We start from the raw sequence: 21217 nt of genomic DNA on the forward strand, positions 1-21217 counted from the left end.
TTTCAAAGTGCTGTGGCCAGCGGCATGCTAATAAAGCGCTGAATATGCATTTCAGCACCTCATTAGTATTCTTCGAAATGGCCATTAACATGGCTATTTTGAAGTTTTTGGTAAATGTAGACGTAGCCATAGTATATTTCACTGGTTCAGACCAGAGTGGGGTCTCAGCCTTCTAAGTATCTCTTCAGAGAAAGCTAATGAGGTTTGTATATTCCAAAGGGAAACGAGCAAAAAATGCTGCACTTGGCAGAAATAGGCATCTTACATAAACAGTAGAGTTTGGTGCTTGTCCCCCAGACCAAAAGTAAGAGAACCAAATTCCTGAACCTAGGTATAGTTCCAGACTGTGGGTAGGAATTTCCAGCAAGAAGAAAATAAGGTATATAAACTATACTATTATAAAATTAAAACCATGCTCGCTGAAAAACTACTTATGGTATCTTATTTACAGGCTATACACAAGAAGCTGGAGAACTCTATGAACACAGAGGATTCCGACTCAGGCCATGCATCAGTAAGAAGGAACTACAGAGGAGTCAACCTGAACCATTTCTTATACTCTTGATCTGGAGTATGAGGATATCAATTCTGTATGTGCTAGCCAACATACACAGCTTGTGAAGAATATCTGGGACTCCAGCACGTGTACTTGTATACCCACATACAGAGTACACATAGGTGCCAGGAATACCCAAAGAACTGGTGATACAGACCAACTTTTTCATATATTATTAGATGCTTGCAAGGAAATAAAACTGGATTAAGAAACCAACCTAGTCACTCAGTCAAATGCTATGGAAACGTGGATAGGCAGTTTCCTCCTCCTCCTCCTCCACGTTGCACATACATTTATGCTGTACTGTACAATTATACTCAAAAATCAGATGGCTGTGACTAAAAACCAAACTGGTCTGAGCCCATCAGGCTGTCGGACCAAAGGAGATAAAGGAGAGATTGAAGAGATCGACCTCTTTTGTTCCATCATATCAAAGATTTTTTGCATATACAAAACTAAGTAAAGACTGAGAGCTGGAACAGTGGCTAACAGGCTATCTCAGACTTAAACTGGAATAGAATCAGAGACCTCAGCGCTATTGAATCAAATTAAGTGAAATTACTAGCCTGATTATACAGCAACTACTGCTATTCAGTCTCAGATTTAAATTTATACCATTGTAGACCTTCCATGGAAGCTAAATTTCCAATAAAGGCTTGGGCTACACTACGTACTTACTGCCATATAACCTCTACTCAGAGCAGAGAAAAACCCACACCTCTGAGTGACATAGTTATATTGACCTTTGTTGCCAGTATACACAGCGCTATGTTGGTGGGCAACCTCTCATGGAGGTGAAGTTACTAAACCAACAGGAGAGCTCTCTCAGCTTACAGCATCTTTGCCACTTGCACTATGGGTACAGTATAGACCTGTTTTAAGAGTGCGCAGAAAAAGTGGCAGAAGCTTTACAGTATTTTCACATACATTAGAGTTTGTTCTCATTGGTAAACTAGTTATGATAACAGTGTATAGAGCTCTCTCTTCGGTAAGCAGATGAAGACTAAGGGCTAAACATGTATAAGTTATTCTTGAGGCAGGGGGGTGAAAGTTAAAACTCCTCAAGTCACAGCTGTTTCCTCATATTGAGAAAGGTAAGCAAGATTCTAAAATGTGTCCCAGGCTGTTATTTATTCCATTTTTCCCCTATTGTTCTAACATTAAATTCCTTTACTATGATTAATAAACTAGTGCCATTCTTCCTCAGATTATATGGTTTACCTCATTAAGTTAACTAAATACAAGCAGTTTGATTTTCCTTTGAGCTCTGCTCTGTGTGATGGATTATCACAGGTTTTTCTTTCAGATTTACAAATGTAGCATTCTAAATAGCCTTTTCCCATTTTTGTAATTCTTAAGCTTGTATTAAAAAGTTTATTTCTTTATGTAATAGCCTTATTGAACACCCTCATAAGCAGCACACTATAATAAACAACACATCTGAATTTTATATCTATTTTTACCTCTACACAGGTTTTCATCCCTGAGGCAGCAGCATAGTGCAAAGGTGTGTTTTTTTTATCATCAACAGCATCAATAGCTGCTCTTTCATATTCTCCTTGGTCAAGCTTTGCTCCTTTCCATTTTAGGATCATTTGCAGGCAATCTGCTCGTCTCATGTCATCTTCAGAGGGTCGTGCCAAGCGAGGATGGAGAGCTCCCTCAGCTATCATAATTTGAGGTCCCATACACAGCAAGTGCATAGATGTCTCATTGTGCACATTTCGTTTATTAGGGTTTCCATCTCTAGCAAAAAGAAAAGTACTGCATGGAAAAATGAAGAAAAATAATCAGTATAAATCAGAATATAACGTAATTTATTCTTTTAAAACATTAGAGTGAAGCAGAGAAGTTCCATTATGGCTGCTACTCTCATCTGCCTTGATTTACCCAATTCAATGGTAAATCAAAATTTTTTCACAAGTGTGAACAGCTGGTTAGAATCTCAGTCTCTTAATCCAGCCAAAAAATGGATGTAAAACTAAAAATACTAAATCTTTCTCATTTGCATGGTGCATCTAAGTTGCTTTAATTACCCCTTTTTCTCTTTCAAAGAGGACCTAAATTGCTTTGTCCTTTCCTTCCTTGGAAGACGACTAGATATACCTCTCCAGGCATCCAACCTTCTTCCATGGAAAGGAAGGACAAAGCACGGCAGGGCCTCTTTGAAAGAAAATAAAGAGGCAATTAAAGCAACCTAGAAGCACCATGCAAACGAGAAGTTCCAGAATCCTGCTCTGAACGCTCACTCACTTTTAAGTAGTTTATTTACAAAAGAGAGATTTGAAATGTGTTTCTTCCCTCCAGGCACAATCACTCCCAACTCCTGTCTATTGCTCTTGGAAATTAATAACTGTCGCAATCAGCCGTAAAACGCTAACCCCAGAGTAGCAGTAAAATGCAGGGCAACCAAAATCACCGCACGAATAATGTATTTTACTCATAAACGCACAATCCCTCCCCCCTGTACAATACATAGAATAGATACACCAAAAAACAGATGGAGAGTCAGAATATTCTCACATGGATCACTTCTATTTATCTTATTGTTTTAATACCCTTGCATTTCATGATTTGCAAAGGCAAGCTTACAGTTACAAACTTTTCAATTTTTAAAGTGTAGCCAGCATTTTTTAACAAAATATTTTCTTATTTTCGCCCAATAGCAATTAACTCATTTAAGACGAAGGTACCAACGATTTTAAGTACTAGCAGTGCAAGACTTGAGAAGAGCGTCTTTCATGATATGTAACGTTTTAAACTCAAAAGTCTCAATAGTGAGCTCCTCCCCAAGCCGACGGATAAGGGGCATAAGTAGGGGTCTGATACCCTGTTTTCAAAGCAAATGAATGGTATGTGGATAAGAGTGGGGCACGGGCAGAGCCTGGGTTTTGTCCTGACACAAATGCAAAGTCTCATGCTCCAGAGCAGGTCCAGATGGGGAAGTAATCTGCACCAGCAAAAAGGGGCAGTCTTCTTCCCCTCTGAGGCTATGGGTAAGCAAAAGATTGTGATTTACTGGCATCACATTCTGGTTCCTGCCCAGTTTTATGTTGCTCCTTACACAAGCAGGATTACATAAAATTACAAGTACATTTTGAGGGAAGAGAATTAGGGCATATGGGGCCCTGATTTGATCTCTTCTGAAAAGAAGAGTTATCGTTTAAGGAGTATAAGCAACCGGTAATTTGTAGGGTGGAGAAAATGAAGTCTTTATAGGTGGTGGGGATGAATCTGCAGCAGGGTACTGAATTCAAGAGAGGTAAGTGCAGGGAATGGGAGCAGAGGATGCAGAATCAAGTACTTTGCATGGAACTAAACAGGACAGATCATCTAGGAGAGTATAGGAGACAGACCAGAACCTTTGCATGCATTTGAAAAGGTCATTTGCGAGGTACTTGCACAACTGCTCCAAACCCAGACACAAAGCCAAATTCTGTGTTCACCCACATTCTGTTGCTCTTTGCTTTAACATGAAGTCCTTTGGACTCCCTCCCCACTCACCCGAGGGCTTGTGAGATTGAAAAGAAGTCAAAATAATACTTAAGTTTTAACTATATTTTGGAATCTGCACTTAAAACATTTAAGGACATAAAGAAAAAAACCCCTGAAGCTAGTTCAAAAAGTAACTCCCAGTTCTTCCCAGCTTGAAACAAAATCTACTGACTGATAGGTGGGATATTATGTCTAACGTTAAACAATTACTCTCAACTAACAGCAGAATGCAGAAGTTAACCCCCATCTGTACAGGAAAATTTGAGATTTTTTTTTTCCTTAAAAGAGTGCTTTTAGTCTGCCTTATTTGAAAAGATGACTTATTCTATACTAGCTACTCTTTCATTTTACTCACATTTACTTCAGTCTTCGGAAAGGAAAAAGCATAGCTATTGGCAGACCAGATCAGATCAGAGCCACAGGCCAATTTAATAATATTAGTGTAGACTTAAGTGAGTTGTGTAGAATTAGTATATATTCTGAGGCTTAAACTTTATGAAAACTAGTGAAACGTTATTTGTTCCTGTTATAATGTAGTGGTAAGCATTTACACTGTGTGTATCCGTGTGATCAAATAACCCAAAAAACCCTTGTGAAATACTAATGAAGGACTTTATCTGAAAAGATGCTAATATCAAAGCAAAAGGCCACTGTGATGACAACTAGACATCAAAAGACTAAGTGTTTTCCTCACTCACAGTTATCAAAGAAACAATCATGTGAGCATAGAGACTGCCAGCTTGCCTTCTGTCAGAGGAAGAAATAAAAACGGATTCAAAGAAAGATCTTTTATATCTGGCCTCAGTATACTCTGACCATTATGAGTTCTTCATCTATGTTATTTTTCCCCCAAATCACCTGATGATCACCAGAAAGTTTCTTTATTAAAAGTAATCTGAAAGTATCATATTTGTCCAAGTTAAACATTTTCTAATTATAAAGAACATCAGGATCCAAGGACGATACTGATGAATCACTACTATCTATGGAACTGCATACTCAGTTGTAGCATCTGCTAAAACTAATGCCCAATATGTTGTTTGCCTCTTAAAGCTACGAAACAATGTAGAAGTCTATATTTTACATACGTCTACCAAAATTAGTTTTTTGATCTCAAAAAATTATAAAACACAGTAAGATTTTAAATTAGGGCAATAAATGCCTCTCCAAAAATTACTCAAACAGCTAAAATCAACCACCATCTTAAAAGGCAAAAATGAAAGCTCTTTGGGGTTAGGACTGGTCTTTTTGTTATGTTTTCTACAGGACCCTTACCCATGACTGGGGCTCCTAGACACTATCCCAGTAAAAGTAAATTTAAAAACAAACATTCTATCTCTGCATCTGGCAGTGTTGGATCCCCACTTGGACACTCCAAGTGCAGAAAGTTGGGGGCCTGCAAAAACCTTAAAAACACCTTGCCCCCCGTAGGCTCTGCTTAAAATCTCTCCAAGCTCACAGATTACCTGATTCTGGGGTGTAACTGCTGGCACCATCAACTGAAAAAGCCTCACTTAAAAACCAGGAAGACACAGTTGCATACCTCCCTGTGGGTAATCCCCAAGCTTCTCCCTTTCCTTAACCAACAGTTTGGAAACAAAGAGCTGTGATCTGATAGCCGACCCTTTGGGCTAGGCATGAAAAAACAGACACTCCTCTAGGAAACATAAATCAAATCATTGCCTTAAAAAAGCAGTTCATTCTCAAAACAGAAGATGGAAAAATACAAGTAAATGAGCATACTTGGTTGCTGGATGTAATAAACTGAAAACATTCCCATTCGAGCAAAGAATTACTTCCCTGGGATTCATCTTAGCAGTTACAGAGTACGGGGGGTGGGGGAAATCAACCACCACCCTGAGAAGTCCCACACCAAATCTAAAACAAAAATAACCTGAACCTGTCTAACTCAACATTTCCTTTCTACTTACATATCTATGCGGTGATCATGATGTGGCCAGGCTATTTACTGCACACATTCAAGCTGTTAAGATTAATAATTTTTGTCTGTATCAGCCACACAAAGAACCCTCACATGGCAAGTGTTTTCAATTCAAAAGAATTTTTCTCCCTCTCATTGGCTTACCAGGCTATCCCTCCCAGAGCCCCCTCTCTCTCTCGGTTAACTCTTTACAGGCATTCACGACATCAACATTAACTATAGCTTAAGTAGACAGGACTGCAGAACCATCAAGACCTCTAGAGTCAGGGGTCTCTAAGTTTTAAAGCATTAAAAAACCCAAATCAGTGGGTAAATGTCTCAGGATCAACATTTCACTCCAAACTTGTTTGACCTTCAATTTAATAAAAACCAGAGTTTGAATAAAGCCAGAGCCATGTTTTTAATATTAAACTTAATTTTTTAAGTAAACTGAGATAAAAAGAATGAAAAATGTGCTGGATAGATATTGTGACAATTTCCCCTGTCAGCCCCTGTGGGTCCCTGAGTTTCCTGGCAGTTCTCAGCTGTGCCTCAGAGGCTCACAGAGACTCCTTATCTGCCCAGGCCTTTGCAGAGACAGGTGTCTCTGCTTAGCAAGCCATCTTCATCATAAGCAAGTCCAGAATGAGGAGGACAAAGCCAGTCACCTTACAGGCCCGTGCCTGCTCCAGTGGAGTAACCCTCTTGGGAAGGGTGGGGGGAGTCCAGACCCGCCCCCTACCCTGGACTCTGGCCCAAAGTCCCTAAGGGGACAAGAGGCAGCTGTGAGGGCCTTCACCCCTGCCCCAATGTAGCAACCTCACCCTGGGCCATTTTGCCCACCGCTTCCCCGTGGTACCTTCTTGCTCTGCTCTGCTCCTCTGATGCACCTTCTAAAACCTTCCCCCCTGCTACCAGGCAGGGAGCCTTTTGCAGGGAGTGTAGGGCCTCAGCTCTCTATAAGTGCTGATTAGCCTCAGCTGCCTGCCTTGATTGGGTTTACTCAGGGAACAGTAAAGCATTACCCCTCCAGCCGGAATACCTGCCTTCTTGCAGGCTCCTGTAGCCCCAGGAACCAATCTGCCACAACAGGCAATCCTTTTCACAATGCCAATGTTCACAATTCAGTGTTGCTGAAATGGATCTTGCTACTCCAAAACAAGCCTTAGAATAATTTTGTAATTCAATGATTTGACAATGCTCATAAGAGACTTATTTTAAGTATGGATTACAGCTTACTTATGATCTTAATTGTCCTCCCTAAAAACTACTGGATAGTGGGTTTTCATAGGCACAAAAAAATCAAGAGTGAGACAGAAAAAGAGATGAAAAAATTCTGAAAAAGAACCTCACCAAATGAGACATGAATATCAGTGGGGCAAGTACTGCAACAAAGAGATCAGTTTGCTAAACTGAAGAAATACCTGACACAAAAAGTTCTGAAGCCTGATTTGTTAATTAACAATAAAAAGGAGAAAGTACTTTGTGAACAGAAACAGTAAAATGTAGACAACAAAAACTACTACACTTTCTGGGTGGGTCTACATGGCGTGACTTTCCCAGCAGATCCATGCTAATGAGCAGCCTCGAAATTGCAAATGGCCGCTCATTAGCATGATCCCATGGCTCATTAGCATAGCCGCATGAAAGCTCGGTCTCGGCAGAAGGGGGTGTCGGCAGTAAAGAGGCTATGTAGACGTGCCCCTGCCGGCAAAAAGCCCGTCTGTCACCAGACCCTTATGCCTGAAAAAAAAATCAGGCATAAAGGTCTGGCGACAGAGGGACTTTTTGCTGGCAGGGGCGTGTCCACACAGCCTCTTTAGTGCAGGCACCCTCCTCTGCCAGGACCAAGCTCTTGCGTGGCTATGCTAATGAGCAGCCTTTTGCAATTTTGAGGCTGCTCATTAGCATGGATCTGCTGGGAAAGCCGCGCTGTGTAGACCCAACCTCTGTGAAAAGGCCTATCAATCAAAATTTCATCTAGTCAATCACAAAAGCTTTTGCTACATTTGTGGTCTTTAACACAAAAAACAGTTAGCAAGTCTACAATTGAAAAATTCAACTGTATATTGCAAAAGGCATGTTTGGAGCAAAAATTAATCATCAGAAATTTTTAGATAAGGTGATAGTATATTGAGTAAAGACTTATAAAAGGGCTACTAAAATAAATAAATTTGATTGTGTATAAAAGCCATTTTTAAAGAAAAGGATTGTAACAAAAAACAAACATCAGGAAGCAAGCTGTTTTCCTTTTAATATATTAATTTCAGGCATAAAAGAAAGAACAAGCAAAACTAAAATATATTAAAGACAAATTAAAACTAAACATTTCACAAGTTAAAAACTGCAAGTTCTTCATTATATAAACTTGTCATCTCAGATTATCTTGCATATTTTGTTATAATCTGGATGTGTTAAAATTTAATAGAAAAAGCATTCATCAATAACCTACGTTTTATGAACCTATCAAAACTTCGTCCATTTACTAGAACAACTATCAAATATGTCAACAAATTCCATGGCAATACTCACCCTAATATTCGGTTCATTCCATGCCTAGCAGCATAATGTAATGGAGTATTGTGCTGATAAAGCTCCCCATAAGAAGTGTTTGGATCAAGAGATTCTTTTAGTTGAGGGTTGCTCTCATATATTTGGTATGCCAGATTTTCATCTCCATTTATAAGTGCTTTGCGGAATTTGGTAGTTGTATTTCCCATGTTGTTATTCTAGTAAACGATGGCACTATTTTCCCATTCCCTTTCAGCCACTCATTTTGAGTCTGAATTATGCTTCACATCCTAAAATAAGAAAAATATACATATATTAACTTCAAATGCTGTTGTAAACACTTTCTTAATGAAGTTGTCTGGAACTCAAAGTACTGTAAATATATATCTGAATGATTGCTGAAGGCAAGTAAACACCATGCTACTTTATCAAAGTCTTTACATGAACACTTACAAATTTCTCTGGGTCTCTAACTTTGCACAGATTAACTATTTCTCTGTTAAACTATAACATTTTGCCACATAAACATGTGGAAAAAGATTTGATAACACAAACTTTGAACTTGGATGGTAAATAAAAAATACTTTGTCCTGGTCCACACAACATGGTGATAGAAAACAAAAGACAGACTTAGAATTTTAATATTTGCAAGTGATTGCAGAGTTAATTCTTATTCAAATCCAAGTAAAATTATTAAAAAACAAAATGTAGGGATGATAATGTTTCACAAGTACATGTTATGTATGGCAGTAAAAGTTTACTCAAAGAACAAAATACCAAAATGATTTTGAATCACTTTGTGTAGCTGTGTGCAAATAGCAAATCTGTGCCATAGGGTTATCATGCACAGGAGTACAATTCACCACAGCTTCTCCTCTAAAGTTCCACCAGACAGGATGGTTTTAAATTAGGTCCAGAGCTCTGTGGGTCCCCCCTGGTGAAAGATGACCAGGGATGTCTGCTGAGCTCCTCTCAGTGGTCAGGAACAACAAGAAGTCCTGTGGCACCTTATTGACTAACAGATATTTTGGAGCATAAGGTTTTGTGGGCAAAGACCCGCTTTATTAGATGCATGTCTGATCTTCCATTATTGTAGCTATACTGGCCTACTAAAAGATATCACCTCCTCTACTTCTCTGAGCTTTTACTACTAATTCTGGTAATAACAACAGACTAACAAGCACTGACTATAAAATAGTCTCAATATAGGTAAATCATGAGTATCACAAGATTCACATATTACAGGCTGAACCTCTTGAGTCCAGCCCCCTTGGGACCTGATGAATTGCTGTACAAAAGAATTTGCCAGACCACAGGCAGTCAATGTTGTTTAGCATATTACCAACACTTCCACTGCTTAGTGGGCACTTAAAAGACATTTAGGGATGAATTAGAATCAAATAACTGTACAGAACACTGAGCCCCTGGACTGAGGACTATAAACAAACCTTATGGAATCATGGGAAACCTTATCACACATGATAAGTGGATGTTGGCCTAACTAAAACGCCAGATTACAGATAATGCTGGATAAGAGCGTGCTGGACTAGACAGGTTCAATCTGTACAATGTTTATAATGATTAACTTCTGCCTCACTCAAAAAAGACGAGTCATGAGTCAACTAGGACAGGGATCTCCTCACATGTAGGATCTCTAGGACAGAAGTTCTCAACCCTTCCAGATTATTATATTCATTTTTTGAGGAGTCTGGTTTGTCTTGTGTAGCCCATTTCAACTCCTCTTAAACTTCTAGCTCCAGCTTTCTGCTTCGGCCCCATGATGTCTATCATGGGGCCTGCAGACACCATAAAATAACTCTTCCAGTGTGAAAATCGTTAAAGCAGTCTACAGAATAGTGTAAGCACACATTTGCCTGTATGAAATAGACAATGCCTTTTATACAGCTTGTTGTAAAAGTAAACAAATATTTAGAGTAGTTGATGTACCCATGGAAGAGCTCTGCTTACTCACACGGAGACTTTTCAGACAGATGACGACAGATCAGGATTGCCATATGCCAAAGCTGACAGCTAGCAATTCTAAGACCAGGCCAAGATGGGACTACGGAAGAGTCAACGTGCCTACTATGAATAAAGAAGACTTCTGGGAAACAGTGAGAAAGGGGTATAATGCTCCCCAAGGGTGCCAAGGGTTATGGGGTTTCTCACCACCACTTCCCTTATCATTAAATAGCCTTGTCTTGGCTTTCAATGACTCAGCATCCTGAAACCAATTTCATCTGGCAGCACAAACACTGCCTTCCAGGCCTCCACAGATCTCCCTCTCTCTGGAAAGGTAATGGCAGGCACACACCTACCCTAAACAAGAGGTCAGCATCCAAAGGAGCAAGAAAAGCCCCACCCTTTTTTTTTCCTCCCCCGTATCAGTAAAAACACACACAATAATTCAAGAGCCACAATGCAGGGGAATATAAAACAGTTCTAATAAACTGTCAAACCATGCTTTTTGTAATCCCTGTTTTAAGAACAGCGCACATACATATCCCACAATGCACTGCACATATTAAAGGGGAGTTATCCAACATTTTGAGATCACATATCATTTGCTATTTAGATATGAGTTGTTCATTGTTGGGCTTTTAGATGTTCACTGAAATATCAAAAATAATCAGAAAGTTTTTGTTTTTTTTTAAAAAAAAACTTTGCAATTATAGCACGAGGAGCCACAAAGATGTCCTTAAAAAGCCACATGTGGCTCCAGAGCTGCAGGTAGCAGACCCCTGCCCTAAACATTCAAAGCACTCCCTGTTGTATCACATCCTTCGTCCACTAAACATTCACAGAATCACCAGGCCTGTTATTCCCAGAAGAATAGCACACACCAACTTGTAAGTTTCAACTCACAGTCAACACTTAAAACACAGTACTGGGGTGTATTTAGAAAGAAAATAAGAACATGTTTAGCATCAAGAACCAGTGATTCAATTAGTCATCAGTTAGGATACTGACAACAAATGGTTATTATATGATATATAAAAACATAGAACAAAATCATAACACCATCCAGGGACAAAAGTAACAGTATTTTCATCCAAGAACAGTGGAGACCCATTTTCACAAATGTAAATGGATTCATTCCTTGATGAAAGATAAAGGGGTGCCTTAACTTCTAAAAATACCCCCAAAGTTCATTGCCTTTGTTCATAAGTAGAATAACCCTCCTTAGCTTGTTTTTCCCTGTGCATGCCTTTCCTATGGACATCACATCTCTTTGTTAGTATGTGTAAATGTGATGTATGTAGGCAACAACTGTACTATCTACAATGTTTAATTTAAATCTGAACAGAGAGAAAGAGATTTTCTGTCAGACAAGAGACTTGTATTCACCTATGCTTCCATTTTTCCTGGTGATTAAGGCCTTGTCTATATTATCAAGTTTTGCCCCAGAAAACTGTCAGCCTTCCACTAACTCCACTTGTATCTCATTTGTCCTGTAATTAATTTGAGGTGCATCCTGTAACCTAATTTATGCTAGGGACCATTGAACTTATCTCAAACACTACAGAGAAATGTAACATTACTTGTTTAACTCTCTAAAGCTGTAGCTTCACAGTCATGGACCCCAGTCAGCTCAAACCTACCACTGCGCCGAACAGGTACTGGAAAAGTGCTCATCCTTGTGACAAGACCTCACTATGGTTCTCGAATCCTAGAATCGGATTATTTGTGGCACAGATCCACTCAAGCGGCGCTAACTGCAATACCAGGGCCTTATATCAGGATCTGTCTGGGGCAGTGACTGTCACTTGTTGTCTAAGTACAGATCCTAGGACAGGGGTCTGCAACCTGTGGCTCTTTAAAGACTTCTTTGCAGCTCCTAATGCTATAATTGCAGAGTTAAAAGAAACTGAAAAAAACCTTCTGATTATTTTCAATAAATGGTGAATGCTTAAAAGCCCAAAAATGAACTTGTATCTAAATAGCAAACAATATATGATTGCGAAATATTAGATAACTCCCCCTTTAATATGTGAAGTGCATTGTGGGATATGATACTGTATCTGTTTTGATCATGCTGCTAGTAAAGTCTTGATTTTGAAAAGGAAACTTGCAGCATTCCTGTTGCAAAGGACAATATACATTTTAAGAAAGAAAACTGAAATTAAACATGATATAGTAATTTGCATAATTAAAGTGGAGTTGGAATGGCTTCAAAAAAGGGGAAAAAAAAAATCAAATATGAACACAGAGATTTCAAACTGAATGGACCTAATTCTTCACATTCATACTGAGTGCATCTGGGCTCCTTCTATGTCTAGTTTGGAATAAGAAATTCACCGACAAAAAAAATGCAATATTAGGAGAATACATAAAAAATGTGAACACCCTGCAGTAAACATGTATTATACTATAACTCATTGTGTGCGCGCTGTTCTTAAAATGGGGTTACAAAAAGTATGTTTTGACGTTAATTATTAAGGACTTTCTCACATTTCACATGCACTGCGGTTCTTGAGTGATTGAGTTTATAGATCTTCTTGCTATTCTGGTTACCCACTCCTGTCCTAAGACAATAGGGCAGTGTTTTCCAAATGGTGTGCATGGAACCCAGAGTGAAAATAAGGGTTCCACGAAAAATTCCACTGCAGCTCCCAGAAGCACATGTGGGTCTTTAAGCAGTCATTTGCAGCTCCAGACGCTGCTGACTCCTCTGCGACTCCCTGCCCGGCTGCCACTGAAACAGTAGAACTAAATTTAATTGATTTAATGGCTAGCAGGGTAGCTGGAGGAATCCAGCCATTCAACCGATTTAACTTAGTTCCACTAGTTCAGCGGTGGTAGGGCAGGGAACCGCAGAGAGCGGCTCACTCGCCCTGCTACCCAAGTGGCCATATCCCTCCAGTGGGCATGGATGTGCTCACCCCAGCCAGCGGAATACCTTCACACCAGTCTTCCTTCTGCTAAGTGAATGTGGCTACCTGACGTAGGCTCCCCTACCAGCGCTGCACATGGGTTAGTCTCAGAGGCTAGTTTGGGCCTGAGATGGGTTAAGCCTGCAGATGGGTGGGGGAGGGTCAGGTTTGGGGCTGAGAGGGGCCAAATAAAATTGAGAAACACTGCAATAGGGCACAGCTGAGCTGTCCAGATGTTAGTAAAATGTAATAAAGAACATGTTTTCTCAGTACAAAATTTTAAACACTCAGAACTTCAATAAAACTAATTATTTCTCAAAATGAGCAAAAGCCCTCCATGAGCCAAATTTAAAACTTCAGCCATTCTGCTGCAGGTTAATATATAGTGTTAGAATTCTCTTAAATTTAAAGTATGTATTTTTTAACCCTGGCAAGACACACAAATGACTGAACTGATTTTATTCAACGTTAACCAGAAGAATGAAATTTATGTTTAAAGTAAGAACATGGAGTACTTCAGTCCAAAGGTGACGGTTTCAGAGAGTTAAAAGTATCTATAAACAGGATTATATGAAAAGGCATTCTGCATACCTACCTAGAGCAGACAGTGGAGTACTAGACTCTAGTTATAATAATAATAATGATCATTTTTCTATAACAAATGTACTCCAACTTCAGTCCAGATCCAACATGGATGAATCATTTAAATAATGTTTAAGTTGATAGATGTGCACGCCTTCAACACTATTTGAATAAAATCTTATTTTTACTTAAATGGGATTTAGGACAGGAGAGTGGAGGACAAAAAGAAAAGTAACTGGAAATCAAAAAGCAAGCATGATCGCATAACATGCCTTAGAGCCCATAATTTTATCACTTAAATTGCTCTTCTCTGAAAAGCTCAAGGGCAGGAAGGAGAGCAGGTGAGAATGTGAGAGAAGTGAAGGCAAAGAAAATTGGAAAGGAACAGACTCACTGATGTACCTTCATCTATAGCTCAATCTAAACACTGCAATTCTTTTCTAAATGGCAAAGTACTGTCAATTTCAAATTCAGCATGAAAGGAAGTGGCATCATTTCAGATGAAACAAGCCTTTAAAATAAAATATTTACAACTATGCTGTAAGTAACAATACTACACTGAGAGAGAATGGACTAAACCTAACAGGTCTTTTCTATTACTCTAATTAAACAGATAAATTAGTAATTTTCAGAGTTCTTCAACTTGTGCCAGAATATGTGCACTCAAATTTCTATTATTTTTCTATACAAATGTATAATCTTGTATATAAAAAGGTAAGGAATACCCAAAACAGAACACTGTCTTAGGATAATGCCCTCCTGATACTAGACAAATGGCTAGCCAAAAGACAAGGCTTTTATTAAAAACAAAGCAAAAAAGTATATATTTTCTGTTCCTTGAAAGAAAGAGCCAGTGACGCTGTTCTATTCCTAGAAAAATTTTACAATACCTAATGATCAATGTAGACAAATATTTAACTGAACACTAATGCAGTATTTGTGACTATTGTTTTCTGTGGAGTATCATCAATGACTTACAGTACGAAAATTGAGACGGTGGGGGTGAAGAAAAATATCCATTTACTGTAAGCCAAGTCCCAGTCTCTAACATGGAACTCCATTAGGTCAGTTGATGACCTGTGCTGAGCTGATGAATCAGCTGCTGAGCTGATCAATCTGCCCCAAATGTTTTCAGCACTTCAAGATACTGAAAAAATGTGACATAGTGTTCTTGACTGTGCAGCTGTTGCACATGAAGGAAAATGGGAATTGTTCAATTGCAGTTACTCGCAAGTGCAGCTATGCAGTCAAGTTCTTTCTTTAAACAAGCCTTATAATAGGTTAACCAAGACTTTCTCTATGGACAAGCTGCTTTAGACTTTGGCATGCCACACATGATCACCCTGTTCATTCTGAATCAGCCAAAAAGCGATATCAAGGACAGCACTTGTAGGTAACTATTTATTGCAGTTCAAAACGAGAACTGACCTAGGAAATCAACTCTTTCCTTTTTCATTAAAGTGTCTATTAGGAATGTATTTCAGTAGATTTTCTCAACTTTCTTCTTTTCAGAATGCCTTTTGTTCAGAATGATGTTTTCAGAAAGACTTCAGACCCGCTCTAGTCAGCAGTGACCCACTCCCTTTTCACACAGACAACATCATTAACTATTTCATATTCCCAAAGGGCACTGGCTATATCTACTGCTAAACATATGTTATAATGTTATATATACACATATATATTAGTCAATCCCATGAAATCAGAGATTTTAGTGTTGTCTCATAACATTAAACACTCTTGTTTTTGTTGAAAACATTCTACAGTAGGTAATCTACATCAAAATATGAATATTTTAAAATTATATATTAACTTTTCTAGTCCTGCTTTTACAGCAATAGCTTTCAATAAATTTATTCTTTGAGGGCTACCACTTTTCTATCAGCAAACAAGTTAAAGGAATAAAAATAGTCATTGTGCACAGAGATCAAAGAGAAAAAACAAAGCGACAGCCTTTCCAAAATCTATTTTTTTAAAAAAGACATATGAAGGAATTAATAGCACAAAGTCAACTTAAAAAACACCAAACACACACATTTCTGTCTGAAATTTACTTTAGCATTACAAGGAACACCTAACAATTATAACTTAATAAGCATTACTTTCTCATTTTTAGTTACTTTAGGTATTTTACAGAATCAAATTCTCAGCTCTGCTAAACTTAAATCTCATACAGCTCATAAGGCCCTCTCCATTCAAGTCATTTAGCCTCAGCATTCTACTCATTTGTAACATTGTAAATACGGTAGACCCCTGATTTATGTGGAGGTTGCGTTCTTGAGCAACCCTGCATAAGTCAAATTTCACATACATTGGGGAGCCATGAAACTAACCACTGCAGCACCGCTGGTCAATTTCCTGTCTCCTTTGAATGGCAGGCGGCTGACAGAGGAGCCAGGAAACTGAGCTGAGTGGTGGGCAGCCTGGAGCCAGGCACCAGCTCCCCGCCACTCAGAGTCATGTTATCCCAAGAGATGCACAACTCAAGTGCGCGCATCTCAGGTTTCTACTGTACTGTTACACAGATTTCCCAAACCTGAAGAGCTCTGTTTAAGCTCAACAGCTTGTCATCTTTCATCAACACAAGCTGGTCCAACAACACCTATCTCATCCATCTTGTGTTTTTAACATACTGAAATGGCTAAAACAACACTATATTTTACAAAGAGGAACACAAGAGTTTGGGCGGCTGGTGGGGAGGGGAGAAGGTGAGAGATCATCAGTGTCTACTGACGCAAAAGGAATGCAAGATGGATAAAAGCTGTTTGGACTGCATACTTTTTAAATCTGTGTCTTTCTCTACAAAGCAAGCGAGAACTAGGTTTCAAAGGATTAAGTTTATCAGTAAATGTTGATTACTCCATACAAACACAAACTTATGAAAAATATTTTTTCTAGTGGCGATGCACATATGAATATAAACTGGTGCACATAACAAAATTTATTCCATGTATGGATTGAAAAAATTAGAGATAACACTGTAATCTGTTGGGACACCATTATGAGGGTGGTGGAATTCTTCTGTCAGCTACCACCTCTCGAGAGGAAAGATTTACTACAGAGTCATGACAGAAAATCCCCTCTATCACTATAGCAAACATCTACAGTATTGTGGCATACCTGCAGCACAACAGCCATTGCAAAATAACATTTGTAATGTAGATATAACCAAAGCTTCCAAGCCCCCAACACCCCACTGCTGTATAAAATACTGTGTGCCAGCTGTCTACGGCCCATCACTCTACCATCTGCAGTAACCCTATATACTGCATTTGAAAAAAAATATAGTGGTACAGTAAAAGCTGTATTATCTGGCATTAGGGTAATTGGCATGCTAAACTAACTGGCATCTTCTCCACTGTTGCTTCCTGGCTGCTATGGGGCCAGTGGAGGGGGGCCAGCTGCCATGGGTCTGGGTGTTGGCTGCCTGGCCAGTGGCCCCACTCAACTACCCAGAAAAAACTGATTAACCAGCAACTCCTGCTCCCAAGGACTGCTGGATAAACAAGCTTCTACTGTATATACAAAGGCTAAAACTAACAGAGTACTGTATACTCTACCTACTTAGAAATGGTTGCTTTTTAGAGCAGAACCACTATTATGGAGGTTGTTCGTGATTCTGAACAAAATGTCAATTTTTTCAAAAGTTTACAGCTTAACATTGACAAAAAACAGCTTTAAAAGTTTACTGAAAAGCGCTTCTTTCCCTTTCCGTAGTTTCTATTTAACACAATATAGGCTGATCCTGTCTTATTCGCACCCTTGGGACCTGGCCGGTGCTGGATGAGAGAATTTGCTGAACCACAGGAGGTCATTACTGTCTAGCAGCGTTACCAACACTTCTGCTGCTTACTGGGTTGTTAGAGAATATTTAGGAGTAAATTACAGCTAAACAGCATAAAACACTGAAAACCAGGACTGGTGGTGAGAAACAAACTTTATGGGCCCAAAGGAAACATGGTCACACCAACGATAAGTGGTCATCCAGCTAACTAAAATCATGCTGGATTATGGATGTCACCACATGAGAGAGTTCTAGATTAGATGAGGTTCAACCTGTACTACACTGGCTTTTCCCCCTTGGTCTCTGCTTGATTGTGTACTTCTAGTTCCAAATGAGGTGTGTTCATAACTCTGGTGTTTGTAACTCTCAGGTTCTGCTGTAATAACACAATTTCTTCATGAAAATAAATTTAGCTATTTCCAAGTAGCTTAATGATTAACCAGCTCGTAAATAAATGTGAAATTACAAAATCTAGTATTTGAATATTCAACTGCTAAATACCGATTAAGAAATTCTTTTCACACTGCTTTGGAAAAAGAGAGATGGCTGAACTCTCTTTCATATTCATGTTGACACATTAACATATGGTTTAAATCAGGATGTAAATTTTCTGGGACACGATAGGGTATCTTTTGCATACTTGGCTTAACCTAATTCTTGACTCCCCTCGCCCCTCTGCTCTCTGATCTGCTCACCTTGATCATTTTTTTTCTGATTCGTCAACCCTGGTTACTATTTTTGGTTCTTTATGCCTTAAATATAGAGTCTGTTCTGGTATGGCTATGGTCTGAAGAAGTGTGTCTGTCCCACAAAAGCTCACATAATTATTTTGTTAGTCTTTAAAGTGCTACTTTACGGCTTTCTCTCTGTTACTATTATACAAACTATTATAGCATGTGGCAAATTAGTGGAGCTCTTTTAATAAATAGCATTAGCATCCTAATTCTGCATAAGCCTAGATTATCTCCACATGACATTACAGTTACATAGTGTTGCTCAAATAACATCATACAGATTCTTTTTTTAGAAACCATGTGGCTCGATATATTCTGGGGTCAGAAATATGCCACAGAACCATTCGGATTTTGGTATGTCTTCATTTAAAAATATTTTCTAACCCTTGCAGTAACTGAGAAAACCTTGACCACATGAAATAATATTAACTGAACCAGTATCTCCCTGCATTAGCAGAAAGCATAGAACAACCACTCTAAGATGTGATCTGCCCCATTCATTGCAGCTAGATCTCTGCAGTCTTCATAATTAGCAGCTGTATAATTTGGCATCTGATCCAAGACAGGGACGAAGTCAGGGGGAGGAGACAAGGGGGTCACATGCCCCCCAAGTGCTGAGGGTGGCAGATAGTGGGGTGGCAGTGACAACAAGATTCCACCTTCATCCGTATCCCACCCTCACCAGCAGAGACTGGGAAAGTGTGGCAAGGCAGCCCTAGCTTGCATTGCTCTCTGGCTGCACCACTCCTGGGGAGAGATCAGGACCACCCCTGGACACCCTGGCAGGAAGCGGCCAAGGAACGGTGCAAGCTGGGGCCACCTTGCTCCACTTCCCCATTGCTGATGGGACGGAAGGGATGGACGGGGGAGGGCAGGGAGACCTGGGGTAGAGGGGTATTGTCTCAGCCCTTCCCAGGCTTCCTGCAACTGCTTCTCCATAAAGAAAAAGCTGATCGGTTGAATATATATTTCCTGCACTGTTGCATGTAGCCAAGCAGGAAGGGGTCTGGGAGCCACCCAGACAGGGGGAAAAAGCCCACAAACATCCTCACAATCATGATATAAAACAATTAAATACGTTTTATGTCAATTTGCATTTTCAACCATGTGCCAGAGCTATGGCTGTTTGAGGGTGAGAATGAAGAATATTTCCTGAGGACAGGAATAAAACATTGCAGCACAATTTTGTCTTACGATGCCACTGAGTACACAGAGCCTGCATATGGCATCTTTTATTGTTGTGGAGCAAGCCATGGACTAACTCCACCTAACTATCAGAGTGATCAAGCTTGTGGAATCTCTATCATTAGAGATTTTTAAGAACAGGTTAGGCAAACATTTTTCAGGGAAGGTGTAGGTAATACTTAGTCCTGCCGTGGGTACAGGAGACTGGCCTACATGACCTCTCCCAGTTCTTTCCAGTCCTACAATTGCATATCAAAAGTCAATGAAATGTAAAGAAAAATGTACTTTGGAATAAAAGCTGTTATCTGGCACTTTACTAAGTGGAAACCTTTAGAAAATGGCATGCAGATAACCCTGGGCATGGCCATTTGGAGGGCAGCAGTGCTGTGGGGTAAGGCTGCTGGACTCAATACATAAGGATGGGGTGGGGAAGGAGGTTTGCTTCTGGTTAACAATAGTACACTACCTTGGCCAGCTGAAGCTGCAGTGGCAGGGTGCAGCGCACTGCCCTCAGCCCAGAATGAGTCTCGCAAGGGAACATCATGCAGGGCCAGACGGGAGCAGCCACATGGGGCTGAGCTGGTGTTCTGCTCAGGGCCTTTGCTCAGCTTAGTGGGACTGCAGGGTCCCATTCTGCAGCCTGGAGAAAGGAGGGGAGTGGAGCAGCGCACACTGCTACCTGTAGAGGCCCCCTCCTCCTAAGCTGGGGGTTTGCACAGTGCCCCTGCTATAGATGCACCCAACTGGGGGAGGCCAAGCCAGGCTCTGCAGCCTCCCTTAGGTCAGGCTCAGCCTCAGTCTCCATGGCAGCCACCTGCACAGTACCACCAGGCCCAGTCAGGGAATAAGAGGAATATAGCAAGGAGTGAGGTCATGGGGCAGGTGTGCTGTGTGATACCTGCATCTCAAAAGAGCCTGGTGGGCAGAGCCTGGAGAACACCTATTGTCAGGGCAAGGAATTCCCCTCAGTTTTGACTCACAAGCCCTAGTAATATATTTTATTATATTCTAATTCTTTAAAAACTGGTACTTGCTTGGTAAGTATAATTCAATCAGAATTTTTGACTTACCAGCACCCACCCAATACGCCAGAAAAAGCTTTTACTCTAATAGCATGCCATAGAAGTACATTACAGAGAAATAACTAAGTTTTTAATATCGACACAGATTGGCTGTGCCTACACTGGAGAGTTCTGTTGATGGAACTTAGGGAACATCTACACTCATAAAGCCTTATGTCGACAGAGTCTCAACAGAACTATCCCTCAAAAATTCGAGGCATAACATGCTGTCGACAGAGTTCTATTGACAGAAAGGCAGCGAAGACACTTCTGTTAACAGAGAGGGCTTCCAGTTCACTGGGAAGCGCTGTTTACAGAGCTTCAAGTCAGCCATTAGGTCGACAGAGGGCAGAGTAGTCTGGCTGCTCTCTGACAACAGAGCATATTGCACTGTTGATCTGTTTTTGTGTGTAGATGCACTGTCGACAGAGTTTGTCTACATAACTCTGTTGACAGACACTACTGTTGACAGAGCGCTGTAGTGTAGATACAGCCATAAAGTATACTAGATTTA

The 21217-nt window shown here is 40.0% G+C and overlaps 1 protein-coding gene across 4 annotated transcripts in view; it reads right to left on the bottom strand.

Annotated features, from left to right (window-relative positions):
* Positions 1-21217, bottom strand: part of ANKIB1 (ankyrin repeat and IBR domain containing 1) — a 107834-nt gene that overhangs the window by 77807 nt on the left and 8810 nt on the right. For all 4 annotated transcript variants that reach the window (XM_074984756.1, XM_074984754.1, XM_074984755.1 and 1 more), the window contains exons 2-3: positions 8505-8773; positions 2020-2320 (exon numbers count right to left, since the gene is read on the bottom strand). In XM_074984756.1, the coding sequence (XP_074840857.1) occupies positions 2020-2320; positions 8505-8692 (489 nt within the window). In that variant the 5' untranslated portion in view covers positions 8693-8773. The remainder of the gene's footprint in view (positions 1-2019; positions 2321-8504; positions 8774-21217) is intronic.

This window comes from Carettochelys insculpta, chromosome 2, assembly GCF_033958435.1.
Source record: "Carettochelys insculpta isolate YL-2023 chromosome 2, ASM3395843v1, whole genome shotgun sequence".
Taxonomy (NCBI): Eukaryota; Metazoa; Chordata; order Testudines; family Carettochelyidae; genus Carettochelys; species Carettochelys insculpta.